At 39.4% G+C, this 17,990-nt stretch overlaps 1 protein-coding gene across 3 annotated transcripts; it reads right to left on the bottom strand.

Moving 5' to 3' along the window:
* Window positions 1-8,651: 8,651 nt before the first annotated feature.
* On the bottom strand, window positions 8,652-13,916 carry LOC104595508 (AP2-like ethylene-responsive transcription factor AIL7). 3 transcript variants are annotated; one of them, XM_010256261.3, is made up of 10 exons: window positions 13,546-13,916; window positions 13,109-13,298; window positions 12,802-12,996; window positions 12,093-12,660; window positions 11,911-11,993; window positions 10,136-10,224; window positions 9,966-10,039; window positions 9,793-9,843; window positions 9,622-9,698; window positions 8,652-9,515 (listed from the first exon to the last, which is right to left on the bottom strand). In XM_010256261.3, exons 3-10 carry the CDS (start codon window positions 12,956-12,958, stop codon window positions 8,956-8,958), a joined length of 1,659 nt encoding a protein of 552 aa, XP_010254563.1. In that variant the 5' UTR covers window positions 12,959-12,996; window positions 13,109-13,298; window positions 13,546-13,916; the 3' UTR covers window positions 8,652-8,955. The 3 variants fall into 3 exon arrangements, with proteins under 3 accessions (XP_010254563.1, XP_019053013.1, XP_088743348.1); XM_019197468.2 differs by lacking the exon at window positions 13,546-13,916 and adding an exon at window positions 10,802-10,810 and having other exon boundaries at window positions 13,109-13,244; XM_088887222.1 differs by lacking the exons at window positions 13,109-13,298; window positions 13,546-13,916 and adding an exon at window positions 10,802-10,810 and having other exon boundaries at window positions 12,802-13,084.
* Window positions 13,917-17,990: the final 4,074 nt, after the last annotated feature.

Below are 17,990 nucleotides of genomic sequence, written 5' to 3'. Positions count from 1 at the left end.
ATAATTTAATATTTTACAAAATTAATAACATGATTATGTAACTAATTTCACTTATATCAATTAATAATTCTAGAAAATAACTTTCAAAAAAATTAATATTTATTATAATAATTTTAAAATCTTAATACATATTTATTATATATTTATTTTTTGATAAGTAATAAAGTGATTTATTAAGAATGATTAATATCAACCAACAAAAATTACATAATAGAGATCCTATGCTACCTCAAAAAACAAAGCAAAATTACAACCAAGCCCAGAATAATTGATTACTATGCACCCCTTGCTTGGCAAGAAGATGTGCCACCTATATTATATTAAAAATATAAAGCAAATATATTATGGTTTAACCATTCCATTTTGGTTGATTTACAAATGGCTAAAGCAAAACTGATACAAATTGGTCGGGTTGGGAAATTGTGGAACCAAAGGTGATCGAAAATACTAGAAAATCGACCAACTCGGGTCAAGTTGGTTGGGTTCATCAATTTGATGAATAACCTTAAAATTAATTATTATTTTTGTATTGTAAAAAATTATTAAAAGTAGTATATAAAATACAAATAATTATTAATTATTTTAAAAGTTAAAAATATAAAATAATTGTATACTCTTATGTGTTTTTTATTATTTAACTTTCATTTAACAAATCCCGTGCATTGCACGGATCCCCGCTAGTATATATATGTAGTTTGACATTCCAACGCACAAAGTAATAAAATATAATGAAGGATATTTTTTAATAATATATTAGATTTAGGGTTGTTTATTAGCCGTAACAGAGAATTTACATGAGTATCAACATAATCCGCAAGCAACCAAATTACAACGCCAATCTTGGTAATTGGGTCAAAAAAAAAAAACAAATATGGAGATTTTCCCAATGTACGTTGAAAACACTGTAAGAATGGTTTGAACACAATTTTGTGAGTAGTGAATCCACCCAGCCAGAAGATCAAGATCATAGGATGACCTACTACTACATTGAGCTACTCAGCATTAAAAGTGTTTCAATTGACATCTCTAGTACTCATCTATTGGGAGATGTTTTCAATACACGGTTGAGATATACTGTGGGGCGCGGTCTGTGAGACCTAAATGTGATCTCAAAGTTCCCCTATATTCTTCTCAGCAAAAAAAGGGTTCCTCTACATTCTCCTTTTGAAATTTTCTGATCATTCTGATTACTGGGTCTTCTATAACATAATTGCATTTGTTGGTGGAAGGAGATGAGAATGAAAAAAAAAAAAAAAAAAGAATAAACAGATAGATATAGCTCAATACCCTGCAGTGAAAAACTAACATTATCCTCTCTCTCTCTGTCTGTCTGTGTGTCAAATTGGAGGAATGAGAATCATTCACTGTTCTCCTGGAAATGTTTGACCAAACACAGTCACCATACACCATGTCGATCATGTCACGCGCTTGTGATTGTGTTGGTGCCTTCAACCTCACGGATTTGAAAAGAATTTAAAAGAGAAGAAAAGAAAGGCGTGTAGCAGAGCAGATTCTGGTTTGGATTCAGATTTCAGAGTCTTAAAAGCACGTTTAAATTTATTATTCGTTCACATCTCAGTTCATCACCAGTAGGGTCGTCAAGTCCGTTGGCCTCATCTTCTCAAAGTGTCAAAATGTCATAAAACTATTCACCATATGACAAACATGTTAAAAGGACTTATATCTCTTCAGTCTTTCTTTTCTTTCTATTTTGTTTTCTTTCATGGGTCCTTATGTCTGTAGGCCAAGTTTTCAGAATCTCGTCATCTCATCTCCTTGTCTACACTGAATTACTACTCAGAGAAATAAAAGGCTACGATTAGCTTCTCACTGCAGCTGCAGGTACGTAGAAATCAGGTCAGGTGGGTACATCAACTTGGGCTGACTTAATTTGTTTCTGCTGGCTTTTCTTTTTTAATTAAACAATGGGTCCCGAACAGACAATGTACCAGGTCCATTGGCCTCCATCCTCCATCTCAAAGCTCATGCATGATTGTGTTCTTGTTGGATTTTTAAACAAACCTAAAGATCTATATATATGTTCTTGATGGGCCATGAATGTAAAGCTGCCTTCAGAGAAAACAAGGCCGGAGCCAGAAGCTTTTGGCTTTGAGTGGAAATGGGAGGGAAAGTTAAATTTAAGAAATTTTGATTTCATATCTTATAAGTCATTTAAATTAAAGCGATCTAAATCAAATATAAAAGATTGTGTGACCTCTCTAATTTTCATTTCATTTCCTTTTCTTTCTTGTTTATTTTGGCTCCTTTATTTATTTATTAAAGGGGAAAAACCAGACCCGAACCCATAACTGATTCCCAGGCCAATCTGTCCAACCATATGACTCAGTTTCTAAACCATGATTTCAGAAACCCAACCACACTTAAAGCTGTATTTGATTTGAAAGAAAAAATAAAAAAAAAGGAAGGAAAAGGTAAGAAAACCTTTACAAACCTTATATAAGGTTTTTCTACCTTTTCCTTTTCCTTCAAACCAAACCAAACATAACCCAAGTATTCAATCACCATAACATCTCTCGGCATGCAACCAAACTGATGTTAACAATACACAACGAACATTTTCAAACAAACTGATATTAATTTTTAAAACATTTTGATTTGGTAATACACAACGAACATGTCACATCAGTGACTGACATTTACAACAATTAAACTCGCCCCACTCTCCATTTGGCACATTGATGGCCCTCAAAACTAATTATTGTACGATAGTAAGATACATATTCATACTTTGAAGTTTGCTGGTGTCCATATTGTATAAAGCATATACTTTGGCTTGATATCTCACATGTAACTCCTATTATATGTCTAATAATTAAAATCATCCAATTTGATTTTCTTATTTGGCTCATTGATAATGTCCCATATGCCAGCGATAAAACATATAGGGGCCCACAGTGAGATTTAATTGTCAGAATTCACATTCCACAATCGCCCCACAACATATTCCAATCATGTACTGGGAGTACCTCTCATTGATAATTTTGGGAGATGTTTTTAATGCGTTGCGATGTGCATGTGGGGTGTTTGTAGTTCGGATCAGGTAAGTACAAAATTGTAAGCACATTCAATAAATATTTATAATTTTTTTTTTACACTTGTTCCTTAATATTCCCCCAGCATACTATTGAAAAAAATTAAAAACCACTTTTGACACTTGTTTGAATATTTATCCAGTGCCCATTGAACGTGCACTGGATACTATTGAACGTGCTTATTATATTGTGCCTGCTAGATCTTGCCGCAAGACGTTTATGGGGTGCAGATGTGATCTCCCATTATGACTGATGTGGAGTATTATTATTGGTTCTACATCCTATTGAACTATTAATGAGATTCACTAATCTTATCTCCTCAGGAATAGAATTTGACCCTAAGGCTGTGTTTGGTTGCAGTGCAATTTTATTAACACTAGTACAAATGCATGGGAGTGTAAATAAAACAAAAAAAAATGTAAATTCTCGTTTAATTTTATTTTGGGTTTTATTTTATTCCATTTCATGTCTTAATTTCCTTCATTTGTACTGCAATCAAATAAAATAAGTTAAAATTTGAAATAAAATAGGCCAGAATTTACATTCGAATCATGTCTTAATTTCCTTCATCGGTGCAAATTTATTTGCATTACAACTAAATGCAACCTAAGGGAGCTAAAATTTTATGATCAAAGCTTTCGTACTCTAAAGGGATAAGTTGACTGCACTCTATCTCAGAATTCTGAATTCAACTGTAGACTTACAACAATTTCATGGAACTAAGATTTTTGGGATGGACTGAGCAGTAAAAACCCCAAATTTATTTTGGTTTCTAGGACAGTGGGTCACGTCACATCAATAACTGACATTTACAATAATTAAATTCACCCAACACTTTTTATTTGGTACATTGATGACCCTCAAAACTAATTATTGTACCATACCATACTCTATAATACATGTATACTTATATACTTTGAACCTTGCTATCAAGTCTATATATATCAGGACATTTCAGGTACACGATAATTGCTCTTGTGGAGCACTTGAGCTGCATGTATTGAGGGTTCAAAATCTATGCAGATAAAAAGCTACTGTGTGTAGGAAATGAAGCATTTTTGGGCTTGTCAGTGAATTGATTTATCATTCTTTGACCATGTAAACCATATTTACTATATAGGGACCAGTTGGATGTATGAATGGAGCTTTCCTAGGATTGTTCTCGTTGAACCCATGTCACTTAGCGGAGGGCGTTTGGTAGAGCAGCTAATTTGATTTTGAGCAATGTTGTTGATATGGATGTATGAATGGGACTTTGAAGACCCACCCAAACGGGTATTGGTCACTGAGAGTAGGTGTTCACAAGATATGAAGATCAAATTATGACAATTATTGTCTTAAACAAACATTAGTTGGATTTTCGAAACTAATGGGGTGTTCTGTAGTGTGGTTGAGAAATTGGGTGGTATGTTTTAAACCACAACACAGGTGCAGCGTGATTGAGAGCACACCATGGTATGCCAGAACAGGCATTTTGTATAGTGGTAAAAAATGGGTAGTGCGTTCTATAGGGTGTGGTGTGGTTTAGGCCATACATTGTATTTTGATTCCATGTATCTCATATAAATCATGTGAGATAATCTACATCATTGATCAAGGGTTTTTTTTTTGTATTTTAAGAAAAATACAAATTAATAATACGAATTAATTTAACATGCATGCGGTCAATTTTTAACCATGGCTAGCACGAATTATTAAAAAAATATGGGCTGAATTAAAAATAATAGTAATGATTAAAAAATTAAAAGTAATATAAAATATAAAACACATACATAAGAGAACTAATATTAATGATAAATAATTATTAAAAAATTAATCTATAAATATTAATATTAGTAAAAACATAAAAAGGTAAAATTTCTACTTTTAGTATCCAATGTAATCATAATTGGAATGATAAAATAAGCATTATTAATTACATACAAGACGAATAAGTAAACAAATATTATGTGAAATAATAATAATAATAATAATAATAATAATAATAATAATAATAATAATAATAATAAAACCCACTATATCGTGGTTTCACCACACTACTGAATGCCGCCTAAATGGGTACTGGTCACAGAAATTAATCACACACAGAATGAGTAGGGGAGCAACTTGGGTCAGGCCAACCTTGATCAACTTAAACTAAACCCAACCCCAAAAAATGGTATTCAAGTTTGGTTGGTTTGAAGATTGGGTCGGTTTTGAAAATTATGAATTCCAAAAACAAATAAAGTTGGGTTAAGAAGAGTGATCCATTTGTTGAGATGGTCGCTTGGCAGTACTAGGGGTGTCAATTGGACTGGATTTCGTCTAATCCAATCAGGTCCAATTTGAGTCCATTACAGGTGGACCAAGTCTAATTCAACCCGATGAGTACCTTGGAGCATTTTGGACCGATCCAATCTGTTTAAATTGGTTTTATTTTATATTGGTTCAAACCCAAACCTGGTTCATTGACACCTGTATTCTTATCTTTTATCAATGGACCAAATATTGGTTCAGTCCGACCCAATATATAAATCCATTGTAGATGGATCAGATCCAATCCAATCCAATGGAATAAATACTTTGGACCATTGTCTAAACTGGTCCAATTCAGTGTGCTTTATTGGTCCATCCAAATTAATTTTGATTTACAGAAATCCAACCCAAAACCAATCCATTTGGTATCCTTACTTGCCACCCCTCTAAATAGGAGGTGTGCGATCAAACTCATGGAACTGTAGGCTCTCCGTGGCATGACACATGGGCCTCATGTGCACCCTGCTGTTTCTAGGTCCATATCATTTTATTCTATGTCCTCTCTTTGCTTCTCAATCCCAAAAGTTTCGTGATTTTTTCAATTTAAAAAAATAAAAACACATCAAATATGGGATTATGTACAGAAATCAAAATAAAGTTTAGTCCGTGAACTTACTGAAAAAAAAATCTCATAACTGAATGAATTGGGCTAAACTAAGCTTTGAACAAATAACAAACCACAATCAGAAGCACCGTGCTTCATTTTTATCACAGATTTGCAATAAACCCATTAACAATTTTCCCCGGCATAGGAAGCTATATATACCATCAAAACAATGTAATGATCAAGATTATAAATAAAGCAAGAATAACGTAGTAGCCTTTTATTTATTCGGGGGTTTTCCGTGGCTAATGACCTGGACGTTCTTAAAAAGGGGTTTGGGGAAATACATCCGAGATGGTTAGAGGCCCAAAAAAGGCCCATTGGCACTTTTGATGCCACCCTCTATTTCCAGTCTTAGTGAGATTTTCAGACACAGATCATGTGGAATTCACACTCTGTATGGAACACTGGCATGTTTACTCCTGATCGGTAAAGTTGGATTTGACACACAACTTCAAACTCGGGCAGTGTTTGGAACCAATGCCATTTCCTGATAGGTGTTTTCTTAGAAAATGGTGCTGCATAGGTATGTTGTTTTCTCAGAAAATGTCTTTTTCGGGTTTTCTATTTGATACCATTTCTGTTGCTACCACGTTCAATTCCATGTCATCATACTGTTGATAACAACAGTAGAAAAACGGGAAAACACCTAAGACACGGTCTGAGAAAAAACGAGAAAACACTCAAAGAAAAAAGTGCGTTTCCTCGGATCATACCTTTCTGAATTTTCAAGACTTGGTCTGAGAATGACCAACCAAACATCAGATATTTTCTGTAAAAAAAAAAAAAAAAAAAACGAATTCAGACATGGCGCTGATTAGGGGTGTCAATTGGACTGGATTTGGTCGAGTCCATTATAAATGGACCAAGTCCAATCCAATCCAATGAATGTTTTGGACCAATTTGGATCAGACCAATTCAATGTCTGGATTGCCCAACCTGTTCAAATTCATTTTGATTTAGATTGGTTTCAACTCAAACCAGGTCCATTGACACATGTATTCTTATCTTATATCAATGAATCAGATATTGGCTTAATCCAACCCAATCCAATATAAATTTGTTACGGACAGACAAGGTCTAATCCAATCTAATAAATATTTTGAACTGAATTGGTCCAATCCAATGTCTTGATGGTCCATCCAATCCGTCCAAATTGATTTTGGACTGAATGGGGTCCAATCCAAAACCGGTCCATTGACACCTTAGTGCTGATGTGGTAGTTCAAATAGTTTTCTTTTTTGGAAAAAGTCCAACTACTTCCAGGTTTGTGGAATGAGTTATGAGAAGCCATACTCCACTTTGGATCTCCCCCCACCTATAATCTACAACACACTACCCAGGTGCATTGGGAACATCTCCCCGCATAATAATAATACTACATTAGGAGGATGAGATATTCTCCATGTGCGACTGCAATAATATGTGGGTAGACGTGGCTAGAATTATCGTGGGCAGGAAATCAGGAATCTAATGCCTAGACACAAAACATCGGTCAAATCATCCGGAAGTCCAGATTGGCCGCTAATTTCAGCGTACAGAGACCACTTTGTACTGGTGGTTTCCCGTGACACAACACCATTGAAAATACTTTGTACAAGTGCGCTTTCCATAGGACCGACTCTTATAGGCTTAGCCCAACCTTCTCTTAACGTAGAAGAAAGAGACATGGTGGATAGGCTGAAGTTCGGATACTCTGAATAACTTTCCATAGGGCCGAGTTTGGGATGACCTGCGTTTAACTGAACCGCTTTGGTTGAGCACTGACAAGTTATTCAGAGATTTCTGTGTAGGGTGCAGTTTAGAATGCTAGCTGCATGCCAAAAGCCTTCTCACCAAACGGGCACTAGATCATATCAATGGAGTTTTTTTTTAAAACGATCAAGGGCTTTGGGAGAAAGATAAAACTTGGTTCCATATTTTAGGGTCCTTTTGGTTTGTGGTCGGGATTGAAATCGGAATAGGAATTGAAATCGCCTAATACCAACTGCTAGCAATAGTCGCAATGGTGGTGGCGACAGTGAGGACTGAGGAAGAGGGAATGATGAGAGGAGAAATAAGGAAAGAGCAACAATCGACCAGCAACCAGGAACCCATGTTTTCAAGATCAGATGGTCGGAGCAAAAAAATCAAAATCCGGTCAGGCCAATTCTGTTTCACCCCAAAACCATTTTTTTTTTTGTTCAAAAACCATTGATTTAATCAATGAACAACTGACCCAGGTGGTCCAACTGTCAACCTGGCCCAGTTTTAAACACCCAGGGTCAAATAGGGCAATAGAGTTAAGGGCTATCTTGACAACTACCTTGGATCAAGGTACCAAGACTTTGGGGTCAAGTAGGGAAAGAAGGGTTTTTTTATCAAAACAAAAAGAGATGAATATGGGAATCACATTCCCGAAGGAGCCAGAATAGTAATGGCATAAGCAAGAACGTCATTCCACCTAAAAGAAAAATGGGAATCCCATTCTCATCAACTTAACAGATAGAATGAAAATGGGTCATTCCAATTCCAAGCTCCTATTCCGCCACCCAAAAGGACAACCATTAATTCTATTCCGTGGAGATTTGATTGAAAAAAGATAAAAAAAAAAACAAAAAAAAAGGGGAACTCCGATAGTAATCACTTTCCGGCCGCATGAACGAACAAGAACAAGAACAAGTCATTACGCCAGCTTTTTTTCCTGTATGCGGAGTCAGTTGAGCAATAAAAAACGTTTCCTTTCTTGAAAAGTAAAGAAATCGACTAGACGCAGGAGAACGGAAGTACAGCCGCCCCACCGCTTCCTCCGGCGAACAAAACAAAAAAGAACCACCGTCAAATATAAATTTCAACATGCATAAACTTACTATCCATGCCCTGTGTTGCCGTGCAACCCAAGCTTTCGTCGCCTTCGTTCATGAATCCACATAAAACACAGGACCTGTGCGCCAGCGGTTAGTGTGTTACTCTGCAAGTATGTAACAAGTCATGATGAAATAAGACCAAAAGATCAAGCGTCGGTCAGTTTGAGGAGGGCGCCACATTCCAGGGCTGCTGATTAACGGCTCGGTTGCTGTGGGTGACATTGAAGTGGTTACTGATGTTAACCGGCGCACTTAGGCCGTAAAAGAATTTCCGGCCACAAAACTCAGACGTCGGCGGTAGCAGTGCCAATGGTGTAACGACAGGGGAGAAGGCAGGGGCTGATGATGCAGAGAAATCCAATGTGCTGCCTGCACCGGCGTGAAGGTGGTGAATGAGATTCTGTTGGTACAGACTTGACTGGGCATCTACTGGTAAACCACACGTGACAGTAGGAACCATGCTCAGGGAGCCGATGCTGCCGCTGCCGCTGCTACTGCTGGACGGAGGTTGCCTATCTTGAGGATCACGGTCCAAGTTCTGATCAGGTGAAGCTTCAAGAGAGAACTTGAGGCGTTTGGCTGCACCACCAATGGGGAGTGCGCTGTTGGTAATGGCTTCTATATCGTAACGGCTCATCTCGAAGTTGGTCACTGCGTTCACTCCCCTGAACTTTATTGCTGCTATATCATATGCTTCTGCTGCTTCCTCCTCGGTTCCTGATGCAGTCAGCAATCTTTGTGGGAAGTTTCATGGCCATAGCTATTTACTCTAATAAATCAATCAATCTAAACCAACTAATAATCGACAATATTAATTTATTACCAAATGTCCCAAGATAGAGATCTTTGTTTCCTGCAACACGACCGATCCTCGCTTGCCATCGTCCCTGTTGGTGGTGCCTGCAAATTATGACAAGGCTGAGATACAGCGCCCACTCCATGAAGAATTTAAACAGACGAGAACGATTTGATAAATTGATCATCTGGGTCTTACCTTGTGACACCTCTGTAAATAGAAGCTCCCCTAGAAAAACCACTGCTTTTTCTGAAAATAATAGTTGGAATGACGAATGTGAGACACAGTACTCGTTTCTAAATTAAAATTCTTTTAATCACGGAAAAACTGGGTGGGTTGTAAGATTTAAAGAATGGTTGGGGAATAATAACCTTCTGAGTGATGCAATGAACTCCTGCCTAGACATATTCTTCATGTCCTCCAATTCTTTGGTATAGTCCGAAATCTATGAAACAGAAAGTACTAACTTTAAATGAATGGTAGTTCTCATGGAGACAGATCGTCCAGAGAGAAGAAAAGAAGACACTACAAATTACAGTACCGGAAAATTGATGGTGGCAGTGGGACCCCAATATTTTAGAGCAGCGAGATCATAAGCCCGGGCAGCTTTCTCTTCCTTGTCATACCCACCTGATCATATGATAAAAAGAATCACATTATTTATTATTATCACTGACGTCATTGTCAATACAGAAAACCCTAACATTTTGCAGGCTTCTGGGTTTTACTTGTACCCAGATTGGTTGGTCATGTGGGAAATGAATAAAATTCTTTAATTCATTTGAACCCAGTCATCAGCTCACACTACAGTAGAGAAAAACAGGCAACTGGGTTCAAAATCTGAAACTTGGTACCATAAGAGAGGTATACACAAAAATGTAAGACTTAACCCAGGCTGTCGAACTTGAAAAGCCAAGAAAATCCAACCCACCAACCTTCAAAGCATGTTTCTGTTAAGGTTCTGTTTGTTTCCAAGTTCTGTATTTTGAAATTTCTGGGTTAATTCCCAGAAACGCAGTCTATTGTTGTGGGGGTTGACAACTTGACATGAAAGCACAAAATTAGCTTTCTTTAGTGCAGAAGAACTTGGAAACCTGCAGCATTACCAGAAACACTCTAAACTGGAAAATGTTTTTTTTTTCTCCATTAATATGGTGATTGAGATATGCTATGTAATGGAGTAGGAGAGAGAAGAAAACTAACTTACCCAAGTACACTGAACAACAATATCCATCCAGCGTTGAGTGACAGCAAGGACCCATGTTCATGGAAAAAGAACCAAGCAAAAAATGTCTTCATCAGCCAAGAGAGAGAGAAAGGGAGTCTGCAATTTCTACTCTACTACTGCTTTCTGAGAGACTCCCCTTCAGAAGGGGGAAAACAACAAGAGAAACGGGAAAAGAGAAACAAAAACAAGTACAAATTTCATTCCACGTGATAATTTTTATCAGATTCTGTTTGTCATTGTTTATAAAAGGGGGAATGCCATCGAAACTCGCGGGTGGCACTACTCAAGCTATCAGTGCATACACCTGCGACTACAGACCGCCTCATTGAAGAAAATGTATGGCAAACAAATAACAAATTGCACCATTCGAGTTTCAGACTTTTTGTGAGCAATAAGAAATCTCAGGCGAGTTACAGAGCAAGAAGTTCACTTTCAATATAGTCAAAGATGTTTCGGATTCCAAAGCAAGAACGTCCTCGAGTTGACAAGCGACCCTTGTTATATTCATGACGACGAGGTGAAAGGTGACTTAGTGAGGTTAAAAAAAAAACTCCATTTCTAGTAATCAGGAAACAATGCTTACGATTCTGTGGACGAGAAACGATATTCATAAAAGAAAACAGAGCTGGGGATGAATGTAGAACCGCCAAGTAAAAAATCCATTGACATCGGAACCTCAAGTGCAGAAACACAGAAAGGAGGACAGATGCGTAAAGAGAGGACGAGAGAGAGAGAGAGAGAGAGAGAGGGGGGGGGTAGAGATCATGCGCTTTGATGTTTACAGCTCAGAGGTTGTCATGTCAAGTATTTAAAGTCAGAAAATTTAGGGAGATTTTCTTGTCCTTCATTAAAAAGTAAACGTCTCGACTGAGCAAGCATGCCAGGAAGCCAGGGAGGAGGAAGAGAAAGAGACTCACGGCAGTCCCGTCAAACATCACATTAACAAAATGGCGGCCTCATGAAGAAGAAGATAGAACCCCATTCCGGCAAAGAAATGTCTGAGCTCTGAAACGACTGACTCTATACAGTCGGGAAAGCTCTGAAATTTGAATGGAACCGACTAAATGGAAAGTATTTCAATGTTTTACCTTGACGTCCTTTCCTGGTTTGCCCTTCTCTTCTGCAGCTGTTATCCCACAGATGTGCTTCGTATCTCCCGGTCCACCTGTGTCTGCATCCACCATACACACACAGAGCAAACGAGTATGAGAAATCAGAATGCGATACATATCGGTTTTCAGAGCAAAATCTCCAGGTTCAAACAACTTACCTTGTGACCCCTCTGTAGACCGATGTTCTCTGTCCGAACGTATCTGCTACCTTCTTGGACGATTCCGACTCGGCCAATACGATATCTTTCTTCGCCGAGCTCTTGACAGCCACCAATGACAAAGACTGAGGCGGTGCCTCCGAGTACACCAACTCGCTTCCCATTTCGAGTGAGCGTGCAGGAAACTCTCTCAACTGGGTCTCGTTCACTGAAATGGAATCCTCAACCTCCGAGCCAGAATTAGCTGAAAAGGAGTGTTGGAACCCAGTTGCAGCCATGGTTGTTCTGAGGTTATAGTGTTGCTGCTGCTGCCGATGGTCCCCGAATAGAGTCGAGGAACCTTGTTCGTAAACGTTGGTCAGAGATGATTCCTGAGTCTCTGTCTGGCTGTCGGAGTATCGGGCCAAGGACGAAGAATGACCGCCCAGAAAGTCTTCGAGCTTTGGTACTGTTTGTTGAACAGGAGGGTTGAAGCTCGCGAGGATGGACGCGTCGGCAATGCTAAGTGCTTTCACTTCTTTAGTCTCTTCTGCATAGGAAGGTATCTGTGTCTTCAAGCATGTCCAGTCTGCAACAAAAGTAGCGGAAAAACGGAGAGATTAGTCACTCCGGCCATTAAGTACTAATGATTCCAGACTGTTACGCGAACTCCATTTGAACGATCAATCAATCATTTTAAGGTTTTGAAATTTGAAGTCGAAGACTGTACCGTTTCCGTCGTAGCTATCAAAGAAGAAGTGATGGTGGAAAGAGTCGGATGAGCTCTCGTATGGCATGAGTTTCGTCGGTAGCATCAGAGACTGACAAGAGGGTAGCATCTCCAAAGGAGAGAGAGAAAAAGAAAGCCTGCTATCAGCCGGCGCCATTGCTTCTCTGTGATATCTACACGAAGCTCAAAAAAAACCTAAAAAACGATCGACCACCAAACGGCCTTGAGTTTTTTGTAGTGGACTAGTGGTGAAGACTGAAAAAAAAAAATGAATTAAATAAAACGGAGAATATCACCCAAATACTACCTTATTAACCATTTCCCATACTCTCCATTTCTGGGCTGCTCGACACCGTCAGAAACGCGAATCTATCTTCCGAGTTTCCCTTTCGAGCAGCTTATTAGCCTTGTTGGAGCAATCAAACAAACCTCAAAGAAACAACATTTAATAAACGCCAAACCCAAGAACTACACGAAACGAATCCGATCACCTATTTCTGCAAATCGGAGTATCAGAAACCAACACTATACATGCAAATGAAGAGAAGGCTCTCAAAGAAGAAAGCAAAAGCAATACAAGTAAGATAATAGAAATTAAGCCCAACCCAGGATTGGTCGAGACGAGAGAAGTAATGATAACAAGTAAAAACAAGAATCGGTGAGTAAGAAGACTGAAGAGAGAATGGAATACACACGACAAAGACAGAGACTAGTAGTAGGAGGAGGAGTAAATAGAAAACGTACAGTCGGGGTTCGTAGTTTCAGATGGAAAAGACGGGAGAGCGAGACGCTTTCAAGAAGACCTGAATCATCACCAGGTGGTAGGGTTTTAACGGGAGGGTTTTGCGGTTTCTTCTGCCCCACAAACATACATCAATGGACCCAACTAGTATCTGTCTATCTGATAGAGAGAGAGAGAGAGGATAGAGAGAGAAGATTTTTATTTTATTTTATGTATTTTTGTGGGGTGTTGTTTTACAGATCATCGCTATCATCAATCATCTATCATCGTCAATTCCATCATTGTGCAGTGAAGAAAATTTGTCTGAGAAACAACGTCGCGGAGGATCGGGCGGCGGGCTGAAAGAGTGGGGGTTTCTCACCTTCTCTTTCACTGTTTTTACGACCCACTGCGTTTTCATACCGGTTCAAACGAGTAAACAACCTTTTCCTGTCATTTTCAAATGACGATACTGTCCTCGTTCTCTTCTGAAAACTACACTTTTGAACGAACCCAATAATAAAAAAAAAAACGTAAATGGTAGGAAGTTGTATAGTATCAATCTCTCAAGTACATCCCCCTCCTTTAATCTGTTAAATCAGACACAGACAGAACGAACCAGCCGAGTGGGTCCCGTTTCAAAATCAGGTTAAGTAGAAACTAAGCTCCACAGAGGATGGATAGGACGGGATCAGAACCGTCAGATCAACCTTCCGAATAATAATCATCGGGTACAGCCGGGCATCGTCGATGATGGAAGCACTGTTGATTGTGGTACAAATGGGCGGAGCCGAGCGGAAAGGAGAAAAACTAAAAAGAGCGTAATATGACACGTCGGCGAGAGAAAAGTTGGTTTTTTTCAAATAAGACGGGAGATGGGAGGGGCATGTTGGTCATTTCATGAGTTCTGCTTTGAGTTGTGCACCCACTGGGTACGGCAAAGGCGGAGGAGACTCGAACCAGTTTGTTGTCCGGAAATAGGGAGGAGCGACGTCAGGTTGGATTGTAGTGCCGGAATCAGACCGGCGACCCAAAAAACCGGGAACCGAGTGCCCGCCTTTCCCGCCCACAGCCCCACTACGAAAATTACAGCCCTGTCCTTTTCGGCCAAAAGTGCCCCAAAAATCATGAGCTCCTGCTCGTCCCCCTTTCGCCATTTCGTTGTTTCGGAGGGTTAGTTTCGTCATCGGGATACAATTGCATTGTCAGAAATGTTGTAGCAGTATGAATTCTATGAAACGAAAGTATCTCCCTCCTGATCTCTGTTTGCATGAACTAGGGTTTTTTTTTTAATGGGCCGAGCTTGGAAACGCGTACGGCTGAGAAATTCCCACGTGGCAACGAGCTAAAGGACTTGTTTGGTTGGTAGTGAAGACGCCGCCTCTTCCAGATACCTTAGCTAATGTGTTAAGCGGAGGTGCATGCACGTCAGTTGGTGGATTTGGGCTTTCGGTCCTACATATGACTTCATCTCTCCCTACTGCAAAATAAAGCCCAGAGTTCCACATTGTTGGTTGGGGTGGCAGAGGTTTTTCCTTTTCTACATTGTGGTCTCTATAATTCTCTCAGTTTATTATTTAGTTATGAACTCTTCTGAATGCAGAGAGAGAGAGAGGAAATGTGAAACATAGGGGGAGGGGGTTGAATTATGGGGTGAGGTGGGCCCACTAGGGGGATGTAGGTAAATGGGCTTACTAGATTGTGAAACGTGGACATTATAGAGTGTGGGTAGGGTAACATGGGCGTCCAGTATCTATGATCATTCTCTCTTTATACGTAACCACTTGGTCTCGTCTCTGGTGAGTGAGTAGTGAGTAGTGAGATAGAGATAAGAAAGATGGAGAGAATTATAGGAAGCATAGGAAACTTAAGGCAGGGGACTCTCCGGAGTCTGGATTCCTTCCTTTTTCAAAACTTCTCTCAGTATTAAAGAAATCAGAATCGCTCTTGTCTTGTACAGTAGAGCCCCACGAGACACCTTTGATCACAGCTTTTGACCTTTGACTCTAGGCACGTGCACATGATCTTTGGCATCCTAATCGAGTTAAATCTTCCTTGTCGCACGTGCATGTCCTCTCCCCCCCACCTCCCACTTGCTATTTTATTATTTAGTGCATGGATTATAATATCGTAATTAGTAAAACCTTATATTATACATCATGTGGGGTCCACCCTTCCAGAAGGACCAGAGCTCTATCTCTCTCTGGTCTATTTTCCATTCCGAAGGGCGAGGACAAAACGGGGTGTCGGAGATGAATGAATCGTTGGGGAGGTATAAAGTTGAAAAGGGTGTAATTTAACGAATAATTGTTTATAGGTTGTCTATGACGAGAATTATTGGCTTCCTTGAAGGGCCTGTACACTAACCGGATCTGTCTGTCTGCTGGTGATACACAAGGAATCGTCCACGTGGCAACATGATCTGACGGGGAATCGCCAACCTGTTAATTGGGTCCACTGCCACATTACCTTTACTAGGGCAATTTTCATATCAAATCCAATCAAACGGCTATACCAGCTTAAGGGTTGATAGTGCGTGATCTGGTTACTTCCTACCAGATGGCAGTTCGGACTTCGATTTGCTTACATGATCGGTTGAACTGCAAGAAAATATTATCAGAGGATTTGGGGTGTTTTACCCGGTGATTAAATTAGCAAAGAATATGTTGCGGACTAAATTTCTTGTGAGTAGAGAGTTAGAGACCTAAATTGTACGTACCTTTTGAGGTTGGTGGTAATGCTCTTATATAGGTGAGTTGTCGTAGGCTTCAGGAAACTTATCTGAAATCTCCAGTCGGCGTTACTCAGAGTCCATTTCGCATCCGGAGATAGATTTCATATGAGCTAATAAGGCTTATTGAGTCCGTCCGATCCAGGTGGGATAAGGATGAGACTTTGTTGATGTGTGGTGTGATCCCGGAAATGTTAGAGACAGCCGGTTAGCTTTTAGAAATGGGCTATGTGGCACCTTGACAGGTTGGGATACCACAAACTATTCAGACCTCAATCTTGACTGAGGTTTCCGAGATACCTGAGCTGATCTAGTCAACTAAGGTATTAGAAAGCATTGAATTATAGTTCAATCATCAAGTCGCTCCACATGTCTCCGTGCTAACACGGCGGGCCAAATTACCCCTCGTCAAAGATCAAAGACAAGCAAATAGATACATGAAGCCCACCAGATTCCTCTTGGTGTCTGTTTATGTTTCCCTTTGAACAGATTGGAGAAATCCAGTGATACTTTTGTTAGATTCTCTCTCCCAACGAGAAGAATGAAAAGATTAGATATCATCATCCTACCAGAACGTTGTGGAAGGGAATGGGACCTACAAAGATCTAGTGCCCAAGGAAAAGCTTCTTGGGCCCATAAGAGCTGATCCATCATATCCAATTGACTGATCACATAAGAGAGAAGGAAAGCAGACCCCACATGAGTAGAAGTGGGCTATTAGGATGGATAGGAGTTGCAGAGAGAAGCCAACAGATGGGATGATAACCACCAGATCAATCTCCAAAGGTGGAGCTCATCACCAAATGTTAGCTCTTAGCAGGTGGTTCTGCTCTTTTCTTGGGCCCCCATATGTCCTGAGATGAAGATAAATCAACCTTCCATCTTGTGGGGCCATGAGGCCTTTACTTTTCCTGGCAAAATCACTTCCTGAAAAGTGAGTAGCACTGATATGGAAGTTGACAAGAGCAGTAGTATACTACATTCAATCCACGTAGATCAAGATGAAATAAGAATAGGTTATGTGGGTATGTCAAATGGGTTTTATTTGATTGTCTCAGAAAGGCGGAATCTAGGCTCCTGAGACAAAAGGACTTTCTCTATAGGTATAGGGTCCCACAGTTTGCCACAAGAAACATGGACAAAACGACAAGTGGCAAGTTTCTTTTAATGAAAAGGACTTCAAGTTGGAGTTCACTTTCATTGTAAAGATGATGCAGCATAACTGCGAAGGCTGCGCGGAGCAATCAAAACCAGCCATGTTGCCCATGCTTCCTCTCTTCATGTGGGTAGATTATGATCTACCGGATGCAGCCTACGCTGCACCATACAGTAGTGAAAACCCCATAACACCCCCCCCCCTCTCTAACCCTGGGTGGGATTCCGTCCAAGTCTCTCTATCAGCAGGAGACTTATCAACCAGCTGGTTGGTACCTTGCATCATTTCAGTTTCTCATGGGCCAGGTAGCCCAAAGGGCCAGTCTGACCTGGTTCGATTTAAGTCAGGCTTGGATAAGATTTCAGGCCCACAGGCTCGAGTTAGGACTTTTCTTGATAATATATTATATAATAAAAATATATTTTATATAATAAAAATATAATATATATAGTACTTTTTTTATTTTTCTTCTCTTTTTTCTAGTAATAGTGAGATCTTTCATTATTTTGTTAGGTTTTGAGGTCTTTTAATATAAATAAAATAGTTTTTAATTGAATAAAAAAGGAAAAAAATCTTTTTTC

Source organism: Nelumbo nucifera, chromosome 5 (genome assembly GCF_055504915.1).
Source record: "Nelumbo nucifera cultivar China Antique chromosome 5, China Antique-T2T, whole genome shotgun sequence".
Taxonomy (NCBI): Eukaryota; Viridiplantae; Streptophyta; class Magnoliopsida; order Proteales; family Nelumbonaceae; genus Nelumbo; species Nelumbo nucifera.
The sequence above is the reverse complement of the archived record's forward strand: the minus strand, read 5'-3'. Positions and strand labels throughout refer to the sequence as shown.

Bases quoted from the DNA above. Each gene is read 5' to 3' on its own strand.
- LOC104595508 (XM_019197468.2), bottom strand. From the start codon at position 12,958: ATGGCGCCGGCTGATAGCAGGCTTTCTTTTTCTCTCTCTCCTTTGGAG. The intron at 9,844-9,965 runs GTTATTATTCCC...TATTATTTTCAG, and splicing joins TTCATTGCATCACTCAGAAG to AAAAAGCAGTGGTTTTTCTA. The intron at 9,699-9,792 runs GTAAGACCCAGA...CATAATTTGCAG, and splicing joins ATTTACAGAGGTGTCACAAG to GCACCACCAACAGGGACGAT.